This window comes from Lagenorhynchus albirostris, chromosome X, assembly GCF_949774975.1.
Source record: "Lagenorhynchus albirostris chromosome X, mLagAlb1.1, whole genome shotgun sequence".
Classification (NCBI taxonomy): Eukaryota; Metazoa; Chordata; class Mammalia; order Artiodactyla; family Delphinidae; genus Lagenorhynchus; species Lagenorhynchus albirostris.
This window is the reverse complement of record NC_083116.1, coordinates 66,525,640-66,546,800: the sequence shown is the minus strand read 5'-3', so window position 1 is coordinate 66,546,800 and position 21,161 is coordinate 66,525,640. Positions and strand designations below refer to the sequence as shown.

General features: G+C 37.3%; 1 protein-coding gene across 2 annotated transcripts in view; it reads right to left on the bottom strand.

Annotated features, from left to right (window-relative positions):
• MAGT1 (magnesium transporter 1) overlaps nt 1-20,682 on the bottom strand; it is a 47,743-nt gene extending 27,061 nt beyond the window's left edge. The window contains exons 1-3 of one of the 2 annotated variants that reach the window (XM_060138172.1): nt 20,532-20,682; nt 4,190-4,359; nt 1,535-1,652 (exon numbers count right to left, since the gene is read on the bottom strand). In XM_060138172.1, coding sequence (XP_059994155.1) covers nt 1,535-1,652; nt 4,190-4,359; nt 20,532-20,633 — 390 coding nt within the window. In that variant the 5' untranslated portion in view covers nt 20,634-20,682. The remainder of the gene's footprint in view (nt 1-1,534; nt 1,653-4,189; nt 4,360-20,531) is intronic. The other variant, XM_060138173.1, reaches the window with a different exon arrangement.
• Nucleotides 20,683-21,161: the final 479 nt, after the last annotated feature.

Here is a 21,161-nt window from a genome sequence, read left to right as displayed (position 1 = left end):
CATTGTAGAAGGAAAAAAAAGTAACTGGAAGAAATATACGATGCTAACACTAATCAAAAGAAAGCAAGAGTAGTTATATTCATTTCAGATAGAGCAGACTTCAAAACAAGGAAAGATATTAGGGATAAAAAAGGGCATTACGTGATGAAAAAGGGGTCAATTCTCCAAGAAGAGATACAATCCTTAACATGTATGTGCCTAACAACATAGTGTCAAACTATGTGAGGCAAAAACTAATAGAACTGCAAGAAGAAATAGATAAATCTACTATCGTAGTTGGAGACTTCAAGACCCAATGGACAGATCCAGCAGGCAAAAAATCAGTAAGGACATAGCTGAACTCAATAACACCATCTAAACAACTGGATATAACTGACATCTATAGACTTCATCCAAAACAACAGAATTTGCCAAGCAAGACCACATTCTGGGCCATAAAACACACCATAACAAATTTAAAGAACAGAAATCACACAATGTCTGCCCTCAGACCACAATGGAATTAAACTGGACACCAATAACAGAAAGATAACTGGAAAATTCCAAAATACATGGAAACTAAACAGCACAATTCTAATTAACACATAGGTCAAAGAAGAAATCTCAAGAAAACTTAAAAAGTATTTTGAATTAAATGAAAATGGAAACAGAACTTATCCAAATCTGTGGAATACAGCAAAAGCAATGGTTACAGGGAGATTTACAACACTGAATGCATATACGGCAAAAAAAGAAAGGTCTAAACTCAATAATTTAAGTTTCCATCTTAGGAAACCAACAAAAGAGCAAATTAAATCCAAAGGTAAATGAAGAGAAATAATAAAAATTAGAGAAGAAAGTAATGAAACTGAAGGTAGAAAAGCAATAGAGAAAAATCAATGAAACCAAAAGCTTGTTCTTTGAAAAGATCAGTAAAATCAATAAGCCTCTAGGCCAAGCTAACTAAGAAAAAAGAGAGAAGACACAAATTACTAATATCAGAAATGAAAGAGGGGGGACTTCCCTGGTGGCACAGTGGCTAAGAATCCACCTGCCAATGCAGGGGACACGGGTTCAAGCCCTGGTCCGGGAAGATCCCACATGCCACGGAGCAACTAAGCCCGTGTGCCACAACTACTCTAGAGCCTGTGAGCTACAACTACTGGAGCCCACGTGCTTAGAGCCCATGCTCTGCAACAAAAGAAGCCACCGCAATGAGAAGCCCATGCACTGCAACGAAGACCCAACACAGCCAGAAATAAATAAATAAATAATTTATTTAAAAAAAAATAAAGTGGTAATTTTTTATTATATTTTACCACAATAAAAAATACATAAAAGTTACTTGATTTCTACCCAATTTCCATATTCTAATAGGCTAGTATTGACCACTACATTTCATGTTTAGCTTAAGTTTAGCTTTTATCTCATTAACTACTCTAGATCTTAGGTAAGACAAATCTTATTTAACTTCTTGCAGCCATTGAAATAAAGGTATTCCATATTAGCCATATGTTATCTATTTCTATTTAATAGAATAAACCAAATAGCTTACCATCTGAAATACATCAGAGCCTTCATCAAAATCCACCATAGCAAAAAATATCCTGTTGGTAAATGCACTGGAATATCGCCAGGAGTTTGCCAGGATCTGGAATTCTTCATCAGCTTGCCTGGATGCAATCGGATTTGTGAAGATAACATATAAAACATTTTTTAAAGCAATCTAATGCAAGTCAGGCTCTGCTGACAGGGTTAGGACAAACCTTGGAAAACACTGCCACTGTTTTGGCATAAGAGAAGCCTTATACCAAGTGTTGGGGATTTCACCATGAAGTAGTGATTACTTGACTCTGCTTCATACTTTGTGCCTACTCCTTATCTCAAAGTTCCTTCAACATTCGCTGGAAGAAAGTCTAACTAGATTGTTTCTATACCAATTTTTAATACCCTAAATTACTTCTAAGAGTTCAAAGGCAAGGTTGAAGTACTTCCCAGAGAAATTAGACTATAATATTAATCTATTTAAGAAATCTAAAGTACAAAACGCTACTTAGTAATAATACAGTCTGATGAATTATTACAGTGAAAAAGAAGAAGAATCTAAGGAATTGAGATTAATTGAAACCTCAGGCCATATTTTACTTTTCCCTGATCTCCCATATGCTTTCAGTTTCTAAGATCTGACAATTTTTCATTTCTGATTATCTTTTAACTCTATCCTTCCCCATTTATTTTCACTGTTATCATCTAAAGTCAGATCCTTAATATCTGAAATTAGAACATTAAAACCCTAACTCTACTTTCTCCTCCTCCAATCCTTCTTACATTGCAATATATATCAGTCTTCCTAAATGACTACTTTCCTGATACTCCTCCTCATCTCAGAAACCATTGTTGCTTTTCTATTACCTTCAGAACAGTCTCCAAGCTCTTTCACTGGTTATTCAAAGTTCTTTATCATCTATTTCCAAATAATGCATCTAGCTTTTACATAGCCTTACTACAACTCAACCTCAAACAGGATCTCTTAATTCCAGCACTTTATGCCTATCTCTGTACCCTTGCACACATCATTGCTTCTAATCAGAATATCCTACTGCTATGTAAATCTGATCCATCTGTCTAGCCCTAGTACAAGTCCTATCTTCTCCATTAGGCCAACCCTAACCACTCCTCTTATATGTCCTTCCTGAAATTTTATAGCATTTATTATGTACACAATTCATTTGGTACTTAATCATAAATTGTCTTATATTGCCAGCTAAATTTTCATATGTGGAGCTGATTTCCCTAGCCGGATGATAAGGATAGCATATCTTTCTTATACTTTTCATCCTGATAGCACCAAATATATAGTATTACACACATCGCTGTTGCTTAGTTTTAATTATTTGAATGAGTTTAGGAAAATGTGCTAATTTACAATTTGGTCTTGTAAAAAGTAAGACAGTATTAAAAACTTTAGTTATTAAGAACTCCATTAATTTGCATTTAATACAGAATTATGAAGGACTTTGTTCATTCCCTGACATTTTTGTATACTCATGATTGCTAGTGAGTAAACTGACTGAATTATAGAGTAATTCCAGAGTTTAAGTTTATTCACAGTTAATACCTACTATTGTTTTTCCTTCTTCTACTTACTTTTAATTTATACTCAGCATAACAGCCATCCCTAAAAAAAAAAAAAAAAAAAGCACTCTGGTACCAAATCCCTTGACTATCTCCTACCTCTGAGGAGAAAATCCTTTAAAAAGAGTTAGAAAGGCTTGGGGTAGCATAACACACTATTCTGAAAGAAGGCTGTCTATTCCTTCACATGGGCTCAGGCTATCAGAATTTGGAAAGCCTCCAAGATTTTACTAAATTAGTTTTTCACAGGGTAACTTTGTCGTTTCATTTAAAGTGAATTCCCAGATCACAATACTGATCTAAAAATATAAGTAAATAAACAACAAAAAGCAAAAGCGATTTTATTTTTTAGTATCCACTATTTTTAATTATCTATAGTGCTTTTGTTTAAAGAAATGTCTTTTTTCCTAAGATCATTCAGAAATAGTAAAATAAAATCAACAAACCATTGTTTGATGAAATTTTAAGTGAGATTAGTCTCGATTTCTAAGGTTTAAAATTACTACAAAATAATCTAGAAAAAAGAAACACCTCTAAATCATGCATCTTTGTTTTCTAAAAAAGTTCTCTTGTAATTCCAAATTTTGGATGTAGCCACCATTATTGCATTAATAAATATCTATAGCTTTGGGTAGACCAGTTAACATATTGGAACCTGTTTCTTCCAAAAATGAGAGAATATTTGCTTTATGTACCTTCTGGGGTTGTTGTGATAAAACAAGAGTATGAAGTTGAAAGCACACACAAATAATAAAACACTACATCAACGCTATTGACACGCATTTATATAAGTTGATACCAATTTATAAGATGATTGTTAGATTTTTTTATGTTATTTCTAGGATGGTTACCATGAAACTTTATCCTTGCTCTTTGTCCCTCCCCCAATAATATGGACCATCAAGAAAAGACTATAAAAGAGTAGTACTATTATGTGTTACTACAGACACTCTAAGTAACGTATATACATTAATTGTTTATGTACCCACTGAACTAATTTCATTCTTCTGGGGTTGAGATATGGTTAAAATCTTATGAGTTATTTAATTTTTAAAGTGTAGTTGAAAGTTCATACTTGCACACGACACATTGTCTATGAAGTTGGAGAGCAGTGAACATGACAATAACGGAGTAGTTTCTCGGTGGGGCTTTAACAAGGCGACGGAACTTGTCTCCATTCATTCTTATTACAGGCCTTTTATTGGTCCATTCCATCAGTTGACTAACCTTTTCAGATAACACCATCTAAAAAAAGACAAAGACAGCATGCCATTAATACTCTCAACTTGGCATTTAAAATTTCTTTTAGCTAGATAACTTACTTAAAACCAAGACTAATAAGCAGAGGTACATAAAAAATGTGAAAGAACTAAAAATTAAATTTAGTACTTGTGCCTGATGATGATAATTATTCTTAAAATTACATTATTTCATGATGAGATTTAAATGTATATTGCAATACTACATTTTTTTGTGAATTACTTATTTCTTAATAAATAAGATAAAATCAAAAAACCTTTCATTGGCTAAAGATTCCAAAGAAAGTGAGAAAAGCCACTCTACCTGATTTTAAGGTTTATTATATAGCTACATAAAAGGATAGACACATATAGATCAATGGAACAGAAACAAGAGCCAGAAACAGACCTACACAAGTATAGCTAACTGATATTTCACAAAGGTGCAAAATCAACTCAGTACAGAAAGGACGGCCTTTTCAATAAATGGTGCTGGAGCAACTGGACATCCATAGTCAAAAATACGAACCTCAAACTAAACTTCACACCTTATACAAAAATTAATTAAAGGGGTTTCCCTGGTGGTGCAGTGGTTAAGAATCCGCCTACCAATGCAGGGGACACGGGTTCGAGCCCTGGTCCGGGAAGATCCCACATACCGAGGAGCAACTAACCCCGTGTGCCACAACTACTGAGCTTGCACTCTAGAGCCCACGAGCCACAACTACTGAGCTTGCCTGCCACAACTACTGAAGCCCTCGTGCCTAAAGCCTGTGCTCCACAACAAGAGAAAGCCACCACAATGAGAAGCCGGCTCACCGCAACAAAGAGTAGCCCCTGCTCGCCACAACTAGAGATAAAGCCTGCACAAAGCAACGAAGACCCAACACAGCCAAAAATACATACATAAAATAAAATAAATAAATTTATTTTAAAAATTAATTAAAAATGGATCACATACCTAAATGTAAAAATGAAAACTATTTAAAAATTAGGAAAAAAATATGGGAGAAAATGTTCAGGATCAAGGGGTAGGCAAAGAGTTCTTAGACCTGACACCAAAAGCACGATTCATAAAAAAGAAAAAAAAAGGTAAACTGGACCTCATCAAAATTAAAAACTTTTGCTCTGTGAAAGACCCTGTTATGAGGATGTGAAGACAAGCTACAGAGTGGGAGAAAATATTTACAAACCACACATCTAAAAAGGATTAGTAGCTAGAATATATTTTTTAAAACTATCAAAACTCAACAGTAAAACAAACAAAATAGGCAAGACATGAAAAGATTTCATCGAAGATGATCTACTGATGACAAAGAAACACACAAAAAGATGTTCAACATCATCAGCCGTTACAGAAATGCAAATTAAGAGCACAATGAGCTATTACTACACACCCGTTACTAAAACAAAATATAGCGACAGTACCAAATTCTGGCGAGGACGTAGAGAAACTGGGTCTCTCATACATTTTTGGTGGGAATGTACCATGGTACAGTCACTCCGAAAAACAGTTTGGCAGTTTCTTTAAAAAATTAAGCAAGCAGGGCTTCCCTGGTGGCGCAGTGGTTGAGAGTCCGCCTGCCGATGAAGGGGATACGGGTTCGTGCCCCAGTCCGGGAAGATCCTACATGCCGCGGAGCGGCTGGGCCCTTGAGCCATGGCCGCTGAGCCTGCGTGTCCGGAGCCTGTGCTCCGCAACAGGAGAGGCCACAACAGTGAGAGGCCCGCGTACCGCAAAACAAAACAAAACAAAACAAAACAAAAAAACAAACAAAAAAATTAAGCAAGCACACCATTGTAAAGCAATTATACTCCAACAAAGATGTTAAAAAAAATTAAGTAAAATATACACTAACCATACAATCCAGCAACTGCACTCCCAAACATTTAACTCGGAGAAATGAAAATTTACGTCTACACAAAGAAAGAGCTACATTTTGTTTGTTTCTTTTTAAAAGCCAGTCATCAATGAGGCAATGGAAGAGAAGCATGGTTAGTCAATGAGAATTTCAGTTTGAAATAAACGCAATCATATTCATTTATCCTTCCCTTCACCTCTACCCTTATGTTCAAACTTTGCAAGAGTAGTAAGAAGATGGGAAAAGATAAAAAAAAAGAAGTGCAGAAGAATCTCAATGCAGAGTTAATGCTAATTTATGGTTTTGTTCTTCTTTACAGGGATATGTTTGTAAAGGGCTGGGAAATCATGGAGTGGTTCACTATTCAGAAGCATTTGACCAATTACATTTCCCATTACTTACACTGAAGTTTGGCCAGGGCACTGGCATTCAAACTTTAAAAATAGTTCCTTCTCATTAAATTCAATCATCAAAGAACAGATGCTAGGATGTGCCTTTTCAGTTGGGAAGTGGATCAGGAACCTAATAGAAAGATAGCACTCTTTGAAAGATAGGTGTCAGTAATGCAAATGAGTTGCCTCAGACTTAGGCTAAGAAAAATAATCCCTGGAACCAATAAGAATGGCTTCTGTGGCTTTAGTCATCCCAACAAAATTCTCAAAGAATGCACGTCTAGTGGGTTTAGTGGGTTTTAATTGAATGACCCTAAATGGTTTTCCTAGGTGGTCAAGGAACCAGGACACAAGCATATTAATCCCCCCACCCCTGCTAGATGTTTCACAACACTTTTTACCTGTGTTATAGCACTTATCATTCTAAGACAATTTGATATCTGTTTCCTTCTCTAGATTATTAGCTACTAGAGAGCAGACACACATAGTACTTTACCATATAGTAGGCATTCAGTTAGTGTGTACTGAATTTCTATTTAACAGAACCCAGCTGGGAATGGACTCACTTGCATCATTAACATATAAGGAAAAAAAGACGATTACACACATAAACACTTAATAGAAATGGGATTTTTTTTAATTTCAGGAAGGCAACAATAACATGGATTCTAAAAATGCATGATTTACCTTTAAAGCATGCCTGAATTCAGGCAATACTGAAAAAAATTTTACTTCCTGAGTACAGTTCTATGAACAATAGAGAAAGATGGCATAAAAAATAGTTTTGTAGCAGATATAAAGTAATTCCAGTAAGAGCCACAAAATGAATATGCTACACATGGAAAAATGAATATAGTCTCTGATAAGCCCACAGAGAAATATATACACTCGCAGAAGACTGGTATAACAAATAATTAACAAGACTTGTGGAACAATGAATGATAGGAAACAGGTTGTTGGGGGAGGGATAAATTAGGAATTTGGGATTAACATATACACAGTACTATATATAACATAGATAACCAACAAGGACCTACTGTATAGCACAGGGAACTATACTCAATATTTTGTAATAACCTACAAGGGAAAAGAATCTGAAAAAGAATACATATGTGTATAACTGAATCACTGTGCTGTACATCTAAAACTAACACAACATTGTACATCAACTATACTTCAATTTTAAAAAAAAGGAAACAGGTTGGTGGTAAAGGCAGTGGAAGAGAGTGAACTAGAAGGCAGATAGGACAAGGAACAAGGGGTGGAGGCTAGTTCATCTTTAGCAGTAGAATTAGTTACCAAAAATTGTCAAGAATAGGGATATTTGATTTAAAATAAGGCTGCATAAATTAAACTCAGTTTTTCTAAAAAATGAATTCTTATTATTCGATACAGACTTAATGATCCTCTTGGCTAAGAGAACAATATTAGTTCACAGAAAATATGCATTCTATATTCTAAAGCAGTCATTAATTCTGTTATATTTTCAAATTAAATTTGACAGTTACCAGCAAATTCAAACATAATTTGCCTATTTTATTCACCATGGCTACAGATACTATTTCGGGCTCTTTTAGAAAAAAAAATGTAAAGCAGTAACAGGTATAGTTTCAAATAGTCTATCTCTATTCAACCACATAGATATATGATCATTCCAATAAAACAAATGTATGTGCTTTGAATTAGTGGTAAACATGTGGAGTCTTCTTAAACAAAGTCTTGAATAGGTCTATGTAAAAAATGTATTATATTCCTCTTCTTGTTTATTAACAGACTGGAAAGACCAGATTTCTGGCTATACAATCCCCAAGTAACTTATCAAGTAGAAGAAATTAGTTCAAAGGAATTACAAATTCTCTTTAAAGCTCTTATAAATGGGATTATTACCTCAAAAGACTGCTTATTACCGAGGCAATTAATTAGGTTACTTTCTCAGTTCATTTTTTTTAAAATGAACTAGTTTTAAACTTTTACAATAAAAGTACATGAACATAGCTTGGGACATGATAATTAGAAGCTATAATCCTTATTCACAATGACCTAATCTTTTAACATTTTAATATATATTAAAGTAAGCCCATCTTGATTTTATGGAGAAAATAGCAGTTACTATTTGGAATGCTTAGTACGTATGTGTCAGGCAGCAACTTCTCTCCTTATAGAATGAGTATTTAATTCAATCCTCAGAACAACACTATGAGGTTAAATACTCTATTTTTAGTTCATTTAAATGTTGAGTAAACAGGATCAGAGAGGTTAAGCAACTTGGCCAAAGTGCCATAGTAAGACACAGAGCTAGGATTCAAACAGATCATTCTAAACCAAGGTTTCTCAGCAGCAGGGTAACTGACATCTTGGGCCAGATAATTCTTTTGTGGGGAGCTGTCCTGCACATTGCATGTTGAGCAGCATCCCTGACCTCTACCTATTAGATGCCAGTAGCATCACCAGCTGGCAATAACCAAAAATGTCTCCAGACATTGCCAGATAACCCTTGGGAAGTAAAATTCCCCACTCCCTCTTGAGAACCACTGTTCTAAACTGAAAAGGATTTTCACAGTCTGATTTAAGCTTTTATAATCTTATTATGTATTCAAAACTATTTTTATTAATTACCGATCGGAACACAATGTAAAAGAAAAACTTGGTGATAAAGTAAATCAAAACTTCCCAGAGCAAGCCCTTAGCATAATGGATAATACACTTACTAGGTCCATGTTTCTCAAAGTGTGGCTAGTATAAAGGAGCCTGTTAAAAGTGCAGACTTCTAGGTTTCATCCTCCAGTAAATTTGATTCAGTAGATCTACATAAGCCTTACTCAAAGGATGCTGATTAGCAGGGTTAGCTGATAAAAAAGACCAAGCAGCATGCCTGAGTGAGCCACATACTGTCTCCAATACCCAAAAATGTCCAATAAGGTGCTGGGTTTCCTGTTTGGTTTGGTGGGCCAAAGAGACAGCCGTTTTTCCATGACCACAACAGGAATTGAGCATTATAAATCCATTCCCTTAGTCCCAAGGAACTTTGCTTGGTGAGCAGGCCCTTGGATTTCGTCGGGTTTATCAGCTACTGCTCCTGGCTACCTCTGTAGTATGAGAGCACCACCACCAAGGTCATTGAGGCTGAGGCTTTTACTTGCCAACAAGGCATCATCCATATAGTGAAAGCTTTAAACATGGAAGGGTAGAGGAACTTATGCTAAATCCTGACTCACCAACTGGTAGCAAATGGCACGGGACCTTAGGTACCCCTAGAGAATACTATAAACATATATAGGAGACCTTGCTACCTGAAAATGAACTGACCTTGATCCTCAAATATCAGTAAGATGGCACAGAAGGTGTTAGTGATGTCTAAGACTGCATACCACTTGTCATCAGTCTGTGTAATAGATTCAGTTGCAGTCGCAATGTCTGGAACAGCCTGGGCTATGGGAAAAACAATTGAAATCAGTTGGTAATAATCTGCTATAAGGCTTCAGTTCCTGTTAGTCTTTTTTCACTGGCCATTGAGGGCTGTTGTTGTGAGATACTGCATCACTTACCACCTCTGATGCCTTTAAATCTTTAATCAAGGCTGATTTCCCTTTCTCTTCCTGGGGGGCTCTTTAGCTTCTGGTGGATTCCAGGAATATGGAATTTTAACATGTACCCCAAGTGATTCCTTTTTTAAAAATTTATTTATTTTATTTATTTATTTTTGGCTGCATTGGGTCTTTGTTGCTGTGCGCAGGCTTTCCCTAGTTGTGGTGAGCGGGGGCCACGTGCATGGGCTTCTCATTGCGGTGGCTTCTCTTGCTGCGGAGCACGGGTTCTAGGTGCACGGACTTCAGTAGTCGTGGTGCGCGGGCTCAGGAGTTGTGGCTCGCAGGCTCTAGAGCGCAGGCTCGGTAGTTGTGGCACACAGGCTTAGTTGCTCCACGACTCGTGGGATCTTCCCGGATCAGGGATCAAACCCATGTCCCCTGCATTGGTAGGTGGATTCTTAACCACTGCACCACCAGGGGAGTTCCCCAAGTGATTCTTTATACACTGAAGTTTGAGTACTACTGCTCTACATTTTAATTCTTATGGGTAAGGACTACGTCTTATATAATTTCTATGCAATTACACAGGGAAATTAAATAAACATTAAGCAATTCAAATTATACACAACAGGAAAAAATACACCATTCCTAAAAATAAACCACCACCTGATCTTCCTGAAATGGTTGAAGAATGTGATATATTCTAGATAACTCAAATATAACACCTTATCTAGGAATAAACCTACCTAAGGAGACAAAAGACCTGTAAGCGGAAAATTATAAGACACTGATGAAAGAAATTAAAGATGACACAAATAGATGGAGAGATATACCATGTTCTTGGATTGGAAGAATCAACATCGTGAAATTGACTCTAATACCCAAAGCAATCTACAGATTCAATGCAATCCCTATCAAACTACCACTGGCATTTTTCACAGAACTAGAACAAAAAAATTCACAATTTTATGGAAACGCAAAAGACCCCAAATAGTCAAAGCAATCTTGAGAAAGAAAAACGGAGCTGGAGGAATCAGGCTCCCTGACTTCAGACTATACTACAAAGCTACAGTAATCAAGACAGTATGGCACTGGCACAAAAACAGAAATAGAGATCAATGCAACAGGATAGAAAGCCCAGAGATAAACCCACGCACATATGGTCACCTTCTCTTTGATAAAGGAGGCAAGAATATACAGTGGAGAAAAGACAGCCTCTTCAATAAGTGGTGCTGGGAAAACTGGACAGCTACATGGAAAAGTGTGAAATTAGAACACTCCCTAACACCATACACCAAAATAAGCTCAAAATGGATTAAAGACCTAAATGTAAGGCCAGACACTATCAAACTCTTAGAGGAAAACATAGGCAGAACACTCTATGACACAAATCACAGCAAGATCCTTTTTGACCCACCTCCTAGAGAAATGGAAATAAAAACAAAAGTAAACAAATGGGACTTAATAAAACTTAAAAGCTTCTGCACAGCAAAGGAAACCATAAAGAAGACCAAAAGACAACCCTCAGAATGGGAGAAAATATTTGCAAATGAAGTAACTGACAAAGGATTAATCTCCAGAATTTACAAGCAGCTCATGCAGCTCAATATCAAAAAAACAAACAACCCAATCCAAAAATGGGCAGAAGACCTAAATAGACATTTCTCCAAAGAAGATATACAGATGGCCAACAAACACATGAAAGAATGCTCAACATCATTAATCATTAGAGAAATGCAAATCAAAACTACAATGAGATATCATCTCACACCCGTCAGAATGGCCATCATCAAAGAATTTAGAAACAATAAATGCTGGAGAGGGTGTGGAGAAAAGGGAACCCTCTTGCACTGTTGGTGGGAATGTAAATTGATACAGCCACTATGGAGAACAGTATGGAGGTTCCTTAAAAAACTACAAATAGAACTACCATATGACCCAGCAATCTCACTACTGGGCATATACCCTGAGAACACCATAATTCAAGAAGAGTCATGTACCATAATGTTCATTGCAGCACTATTTACAATAGTCAGGACATGTAAGCAACCTAAGTGTCCATCAACAGATGAATGGATAAAGAAGATGTGGCACATATATACAATGGAATATTACTCAGCCATAAAAAAGAAACAAAATTGAGTTATTTGTACTGAGGTGGATGGACCTAGAGTCTGTCATACAAAGTAAGTCAGAAAGAGAAAAACAAATACCATATGCTAACACATATATATGAAATCTAAGGGGAAAAAAAAGGTCATGAAGAACCTAGGGGCAAGATGGGAATAAAGACACAGACCTACTAGAGAATGGACTTGAAGATATGGGGAGGGGGAAGGGTAAGCTGGGACAAAGTGAGAGAGTGGCATGGACATATATACACTATGAAACTTAAAATAGATAGCTAGTGGGAAGCAGCCGCATAGCACAGGGAGATCAGCTCGGTGCTTTGTGACACCTAGAGGAGTGGGATAGGGAGGGTGGGAGGGTGGGAGATGCAAGGGGGAAGAGATATGGGAACATATGTATATGTATAACTGATTCACTTTGTTATAAAGCAGAAACTAACACACCATTGTAAAGCAATTATACTCCAATAAAGATGTTAAATATATATATATATAAAACACCTTAATAATTCCTAGACACTTCTTTCACTAGTCTTCTTTTGTCTCTTCTGTTATATGATTTTATAAAGGAATTTCTCTTTTTTCACATTTGAGTTAAAAGTTTTCTTGATCGGAGTAAATCGCTAGTACTGAAGAACCTTCTTCCTTAGGATGCCTCTTATTCGTTGTCAAGAGCCCATTGTTTGGGTACTGAAAGCTATGCCTTAGAAATAAAAATTTTGTTTCTCTATAGGCTCTACACTAAGTCCCACTATTCACTCTCTAAATATTCCTTTATCTTCCAAAGTCATAACCTTCAAAAGTAAAGGATTAATATATCACCTGTGACCTTCAGGCCCTTCTATTTACTATTTAATACTTTAAAGTTGTTAGTAGGAAAGATATTTTCCAGGGACTATAGTACATAAAGGTAGGAGGTTTATCAAGTGAGCTCAACTCAAAAAAGTAATTGATTTGGAAACAACTCCTACTGCAAATACTTTTTCCACTACAGTTTTAAAAAACATTTGAGAAAATATACCCATCCAGTCTTAAAATTTGCACTGGATATATTTATTTAAAACAAAATAAAAGTTTACTATGAAAAAACATTAAATTTATAAGCAAAGACTTTCACAATCAATTGATATCTCCCCTTCTTGGAGTACATTACTCTACTTTCAACTATTTAAATAAAACAAAAAGAAGAGTAATAATATTCACAATTAAAATATAATGCTTACCAACAAAGTTAAGTAAGCTTAAAATCTTTCTCTTCTCTTGAAGCATTTAAATTATTATGGCCACAAAATAATCCCACTAACAGGAAGTCAATTAATATCTCTAATTCTGTTAGTAATAATCAAGTACGATGAAAATTTTAGGACTACAAGGGATTAAGAGGACCAAGAAAGTGCAGTAACACAACACTGCACTAATTTAACTTTATTCTACTTGCTTGCATAATATGTATCCCAATTAGCTCTAGCAAAATAGATTAAGCCTTAACAACTACAAATTTTCCTATTATCACTAAATATCACTCAGCAAAGATAGCATATAGCAGTCAGTGGTCCCCAATCTTTTCGGCACCGGGTACTGGTTTCGTGGAACAGTTTTTCCATGGACGGGGTGGCGGAGGATGGTTTCGGGATGATTTAAGTGCATTACATTTATTGTGCACTTTATTTCTATTATTATTACATTGTAATATATAATGAAATAATTATACAGCTCACCATAATGCAGAATCAGTGGGAGCCCTGAGCTTGTTTTCCCTTGCCACTCACTGATAGGGTTTTGATATGAGTTTGCAAGCAATTGATTTATTATGGTCTCCGTACAGTCAAAGCTCTCTGCTAATGATAATCTGTATTTGCAGAGCATCAACGCCTCAGCTCCACCTCAGATCATCAGGCATTAGATTCTCATAAGGTGTGCGCAACCTAGCTCCCTTGCATGCGCGGTTCACAGTAGGGTTCGCACTCCTATGAGAATCTAATGCCCCCGCTGATCTGACAGGAGGTGGAGCTCTGGCGGTAATGCGAGCAATCAGGAGCGGTTGTATTTCGCTCGCCCGCCCGGCGGCCCGCCGCTCAGCCCCTGCTGTGAGTCCCGGTTCCTAACAGGCCACGGACCGGTACCAGTCTGTGGCCCGGGGGTTGGGGACCCCTGGTATATAGGAATCCACTATAATTTAAATCTAAATTCTGATGCTGCCATTATGATTACTTTTGAATTTCAGAAGTAATAAAGCTAAGCATCAACAGTCTGAATTCCTCTAAAATGCACCTCCCTTTCCCCCAAAACTTATTTCATTATATCTGTGTTCTAGACCATCAGGGTTTATTCATAAAAATTCTTGATATTTTTAGCTTTCTTAATAATCCACTAGCCTACAAATGTTAGTTTAAAAAATTCCTGGTTAAGGAATAAATTTTCAACTCCATCCTTAAATTACAAGTGAGACTGAACAGACCTGGAAACATAATTGGCAGATAATGACTGAAGGAGAAAGACAGTGAACAGAGAAGAGAGTATCTGTAATCCTTAAATGCTATCTGCTCCATTCTCAGTTCACATACTTCTTGCACAGGGCTAAAATATACCACTGTCCCCTCTCCTTGATGTTTATTTTTGGAGGATGTCTCAATTTGTTTGTTTTGCAATGCTACTGAGCCTTTTGTTCTTGGTAATAAGGTATTTTCTAAGTAATTGCTGGGGTTTTGCGCATGTGATACTTTCATGCATCACTTCTCAAAGCAATGTCAAAGAATACAGAAGTTTTTTCCAATAATTGCCTGCCTTGTCAAAATATGCAGATAATTTTATTTTCTGAATAAGCTTCATAAAAACAATATAAAAAGATCAATTGAAAAATATTTTATACTGCAGAGGAACACAAGCTTATTTTATTTTCTATCAATAATATTCATCTAATGTCTTCTACATACCAGGTACTGCATTAGGCACTTTACAGCCCTCATCTCCTTTAATTCTCACAATACAAAAGAAGATAGGCATTTTCCCATTCTACTGATAAGGAAAATGAGACTCAGAGTAACTTGCTAAAGATCACTTGGGTTGCATTAACATACATGATCTTTAAAATTTTACACAATTTTTTGAAAACTGAGCAAACGGGAGGAAAACTATCTGCCACCCTAGCATTATTAAGACCATTTTTTAATGTTTCAGTATGCTTTGTGCATTCATTCTTTTCCAGGGAATTCCCTGGCTATCTGGTGGTTTGGACTCAGGTCTTTCACTCACAGGGCCCAGGTTCGATCCCTGGTCAGGGAACTAATATCCCACAAGCCACACAGTGTGGCCAAAGAAAAGAAAAAAAACGACACTCTTTTCCATTCTATTAGAGATTCCCAGAAGTAGATCAAGAAATATGGATAATTTTTTACAAGTGAAGAATTGTCAATTATTTTTTTTAAATATTTATTTTCGCTGTACCGTGTCTTAGTTGCAGCATGCAGGATCTTCCTTGCATCATGTGGGATCTTTAGTTGTGGCATGCGGACTCTTAGTTGCGGCATGCATGCGGGATCTAGTTCTCCGACCAGGGATCGAACTCAGGCCCCCTCCATTGGGAGCTCAGAGTCTTACCCACTGGACCACCAGGGAAGTCTTGAGATATGGATAATTTTGTCAAAGACCATGCCTTTTCATTTTTATCATGCTGCCTCCCTAAAATGACACCAGTTGCAAGAATAAGCAACTTTCTTTCTACCAGAGGGGGAAATAATTCACCATAAAAATAAAATAAGTCACTGCAAAATAAGCCTTTGTGGCCTAGCAGAGAGCATACGATTTGGAGTCAGACAAGGGGTAGAATCCCAGCTCAGCCTCTACAGCTGTGCTTCTTTAGGCAAACCCCCAACGTCTCTCTTGCTCAGTGTCAGTTTCCTCACCTTTCAAAAAGGGCTAATACTCTGCAGGGTTATTGTGAGGATTAGAGATAATGCATGTAAACCATAGTGCATGACATGTAGAAGGCATTGAATAAATATTAGAGAATAAGTCAATGTTCCAGTGAAAACACTGTTACGAGTGTAAGTAATCCGATAAGTAGGGTAGCATTTCATTTAACAACAGACAACTATGAAGAACTTGAGTGATTTTTAATTATATTCATTTAGGAGAGGTGTCTTTTTTTGTTGTTCTTCTCTATTTTTTTAAATAAATTTATTTATTTAATTTATTTATTTTTGGCTGCATTGGGTCTTCATTGCTGCACGCAGGCTTTCTCTAGTTGTGGCAAGCAGGGGCTACTCTCCGTTGCGGTGCTTGGGCTTCTCATTTTGGTGGTTTCTCTTGTTGCGGAGCACGGGCTCTAGGCACACAGGCTCAGTAGTTGCGGCTCTCAGGCTCTAGAGCTCAGGCTCAGTAGTTGTGGTCCACAGGCTTAGTTGCTCCGCGGCATGTGGGATCTTCCCGGACCAGAGCTCAAACCTGTGTCCCCTGCATTGGCAGGCAGATTCTTAACCACTGCGCCTCCAGAGAAGCCCTCTATTTTTTTTTAATTGAAGTGTAGTTGATTTACAAAGTTGTGCTAATTACTGCTGTACAGCAAAGTGACTCAGTTATACAGGAGAGGTGTCTTTTAAAACATAATACTTAGATTATAAGATCATACATTATCCTACCATTTAAAGTCAAATCTACTATGGTGGATAGACCTGGGATTTTTTAACAATAATGTTTTCAAAAATTGTAAGCCTTTTGCAACAGAACGTCTATATTTTTAAACTGTCTCTAAGTAGTATCACAGTAATCTCATTATTTAAAAGTCCAAAACATGCTCAGTTACAGGGGAAAGGTATAAAAACGAAACCAACTTTACCAGCCTATGTTTGTTCCTTGTTTGCTGATGAGAAAATCCAATTTTAGATTGTGAAACCTAAACAAACCCTCAAGTGAAAGAACAGATTGCTGACTTTATATGTACACAGTTAATTAATTAATTAATTAGATGTTTATTGACAGATACTGCTAGGTGTGAAAAGAATTAATTTAAAAGTGTCTGTATTCATAACCAATATTTTATAATAACTATAAATGGAGTATAATCTTTAAAAATGGTGAATAGCCATGTTGTACACTTGAAACTCATATAATATTGTAAATCAACTATACCTCAGTTAAACAAAAGTGTCTGTATTCAAGATGCTCACAGTCTAATGGGAAAGACTGGTATATAAACAATGACAATACAATGTGCTGAATTCATCTCAATTCACCTAGGGGAACCAGGAAAAGCTTAGTTGAGAAGGAAGGTAATGTTTGAGCTAAGAGTTGAAGAGTAGGAACCCTCAGGTGAATGAGGGAGTGGGGTGAGGGAGAAGAAGGGAGATACTCCAGCAAGTATAGATACTTGCAAGAGAGTATAGAAAGATCAAGGCAGGAATTCCCTGGCAGTCCAGTGGTTAGGACTCGGCACTCTCACTGCCGGGGCAAGGGTTCAATCCCTGGTGGGAGAACTAAGATCCCGCAAGCCATGCGGCCAGTAGAGGGCGGAGCTTGAATTGAGATGAGCCTGGAAAAAGCAGACCAGGGACAGACCACAGGAGTCCTTTTATACTTTGCAAAATAGGTTATTTTAACCTTTCGGTTGTCAGTTTTTTACCTTAGCATCTCTGGCAACACTATGAAGGATGAGTTCAAGGATGACCAGTTAGGCAGTTATGGCAAGAGATTTGCAAGAGCGATAAGGGTCTTGAACAGTGGCATGATGGGAAGGGAGTTAGAATCTGATTCCTTAAAAACATTTTTTTATTGAGATAAAATGCACGTAACATAAAATCCACCGTGTTAACAATTTTAAAGTACATAAAACATTATTAATCATTAGAGAAATACAAATCAAAACTACAATGAGATATCATCTCACACTGGTCAGAATGGCCATCATCAAAAAATTTACAAACAATAATTGCAAGAGAGGGTGTGGAGAAAAGGGAACCCTCTTGCACTGTTGGTGGGAATGTAAATTGATACAGCCACTATGGAGAACAGTATGGAGGTTCCTTAAAAAACTACAAATAGAACTACCATATGACCCAGCAATCCCACTACTGAGCATATACCCTGAGAACACCATAATTCAAAAAGACTCATGTACCACAATGTTCACTGCAGCACTATTTACAATAGCCAGGACATGGAAGCAACCTAAGTGTCCATCAACAGATGAATGGATAAAGAAGATGTGGCACATATATACAATGGAATATTACTCAGCCATAAAAAAGAAACAAAATTGAGTTATCTGTACTGAGGTGGATGGACCTAGAGTCTGTCATACAGAGTGAAGTAAGTCAGAAAGAGAAAAACAAATACCGTATGCTAACACATATATATGGAATCTAAAAAAACCAAAAAGGTCATGAAGAACCTAGGGGCAAGACGGGAACAAAGACACAGACCTCCTAGAGAATGGACTTGAGGACACGGGGAGGGGGAAGGGTAAGCTGGGACAAAGTGAGAGAGTGGCATGGACATATATACACTACCAAACGTAAAATAGATAGCTAGTGGGAAACAGCCACATAGCACAGGGAGATCAGCTCGGTGCTTTGTGACCACCTAGAGGGGTGGGATAGGGAGGGTGGGAGGGAGGGAGATGCAAGAGGGAAGAGATATGGGGTCATATGTATAACTGATTCACTTTGGTATAAAGCAGAAACTAACACACCATTGTAAAGCAATTATACTCCAATAAAGATGTTTAAAAAATAAAAAATCAAGTACATAATTCATTGCTAATTCCTTTTGAAAGTAATCTATCCCCTGCTAGGCTCTTCTGCTTCTAGTTTAGTGAGAGGTTAAATGAATAAATAATTTAACTGGTAGAAATACTAGTTTTTAACATTTTTCACTGTTTTATTAAAAAATGGTGGTTGTAGAAATTTAGACAATACCAACATATAAGGTAAAAAGTTACAGTGTTCCCCTAATGAACAATCCCAACTACCCAGAGATATCCACTGTTGTATATCCTTACAAAGGTTTCTCTCTCTATATATATACACTTATATATATATATATATATATATATAAACATAAAAGGCCTCTAGAATATAAAACTATGTATTGCTTTACATCTTGTTTTCCACGTAAAAATGGCTTGGAACCCTCCTAAAAAAGCACATAGATTTCTAGTTCCAGTGTATGAGCCTGCTCATTTCACCATTACTTTGAAAATTGTATATTTTTAATTTTACTTTTTGCCAATCTATTAATTAACTCGTTTTAATATGCTAGCTTATTTTTTTTCTTATGGAATAGTACACATATTCAAAAACAGAGAAGGTAGGTTCTCTTAAATTCAGCTCAAGTTGACAAGCATCGGAGATGTTTAAATGGCATTTTAAAAGTGACTGTACAGGTATCGTGTACTAGAAGGAGGCACAGAATGTACAGGAAATAGCATAAGACGGACTGACCTAGGATTTCAGTCCTTGTTCTGCAACAGTTAACTGTGTAAGTTTAGGACTTGGGTTTCCTTATTTATAAAATTAGAGAGCATAAAGAATTGCTAGTAATCTGTAAAGCTCTAAGAGCATACGGCTCTACACATGTTTCAAAACAACAATGTTAAAATTCCTCAGCTTGGATTGCTTAATGGTGAGTAAAGAATACTGTATCTCCTCCACTTGCCAAAGTCAGTAAATTCCACGAGGAGGAATCTTAGTTTTGTTCACTTATATACACTAAGCTTCTCACAACAGCGCCTGGCGCGCTTGATATTTGGTAAACCATTGAAAATGGTTTAAGAGCTTCACTCCGGTAACTTGCTTTGAATCAATTATTTGGACAATGAAATAAATTTGGCATAGCTCCGCTCTTCTGTTTACTCCTCTCATTCCTGAAGTGAAAATGCTACAAAATATATAGTTCTCACACGTCTAAAAGGGAGTTACATCTACTGACAGAAGAAAGACTCAGATATTCTACCCCTTGGACCTAAAGTCGAACTTCCCGCCACCACCTGATGGGGCCCATACTCAAAGAAGTGTCAAAACTCGTAGCTATGTACATCCACAGGCCTATAGAAGCCAGCTTGTCACCTACCCCACCCCACTCTCAGACTCTACAGTCCCAGAAGACAAGGTATTACAGTTTCTTCTCTCGCGAACCCCACAATTCCAAAAACGGCGGAATTGGAGCCGCCAAAGGTACAGAATCGGCGGGGAAAAGGAATCGGGAAGGACAAAACAGACCCTCTCAAGCCCCACTCGTTGGGAGAAGCCCGTGTTGCTGGAAACAGCGTCCTCACCTCCTTCTTTCTCTGGGCAGAGGCTGAGGGAATCCCGTAAACGAGCAGCAGTGCCACCGCTACGGTCGCAGAGACGCACCAAAGCCACCAACGCGCTGCCATGTTCGCTTCTCTCCTTCCTAGAAGGGAAACTTTCCTGGGGCTGGGTCTGAGGGTTGGGCGTGAGAACAGGCAAACCAGCCCCCTCGCGCCTCCTCATTGGTCCAGCTCAACCCTGCCCGTAGTCCCCTCACATTACGTCAGGGCGCTGTACAGCCAGACGCCCGCTAAAAGACGTTTCACTTCTAATTGGTCTCTGTTAGCCAATAGAAAAATGACAATCTGGAGGTTTTACATTGGTCCGCTAAGGATGAGGGACCGCCCCTTTCATTAAACGTAAAGATGGCAGGCTTAGCGGTTCTTCAAATACGCGTGCGCAGTTGTGAAGCATTGCGGCTTTTCAGCGTCCAAGCTGGCTTAGGGTTGTTACGACAGAAACTTTTTCCCGGAGACTCTTTAGAACTCTTTGAACACCTCTTTCGTGTAATATTCTAGAAAAATTGGACCTAGCCACGTGATTGATAGGAGCTATCCAAGTCCCTTATTTGGCCTCCAAAGTATTTCAAATAAAAAAATAAAAAGAAAGTTGGG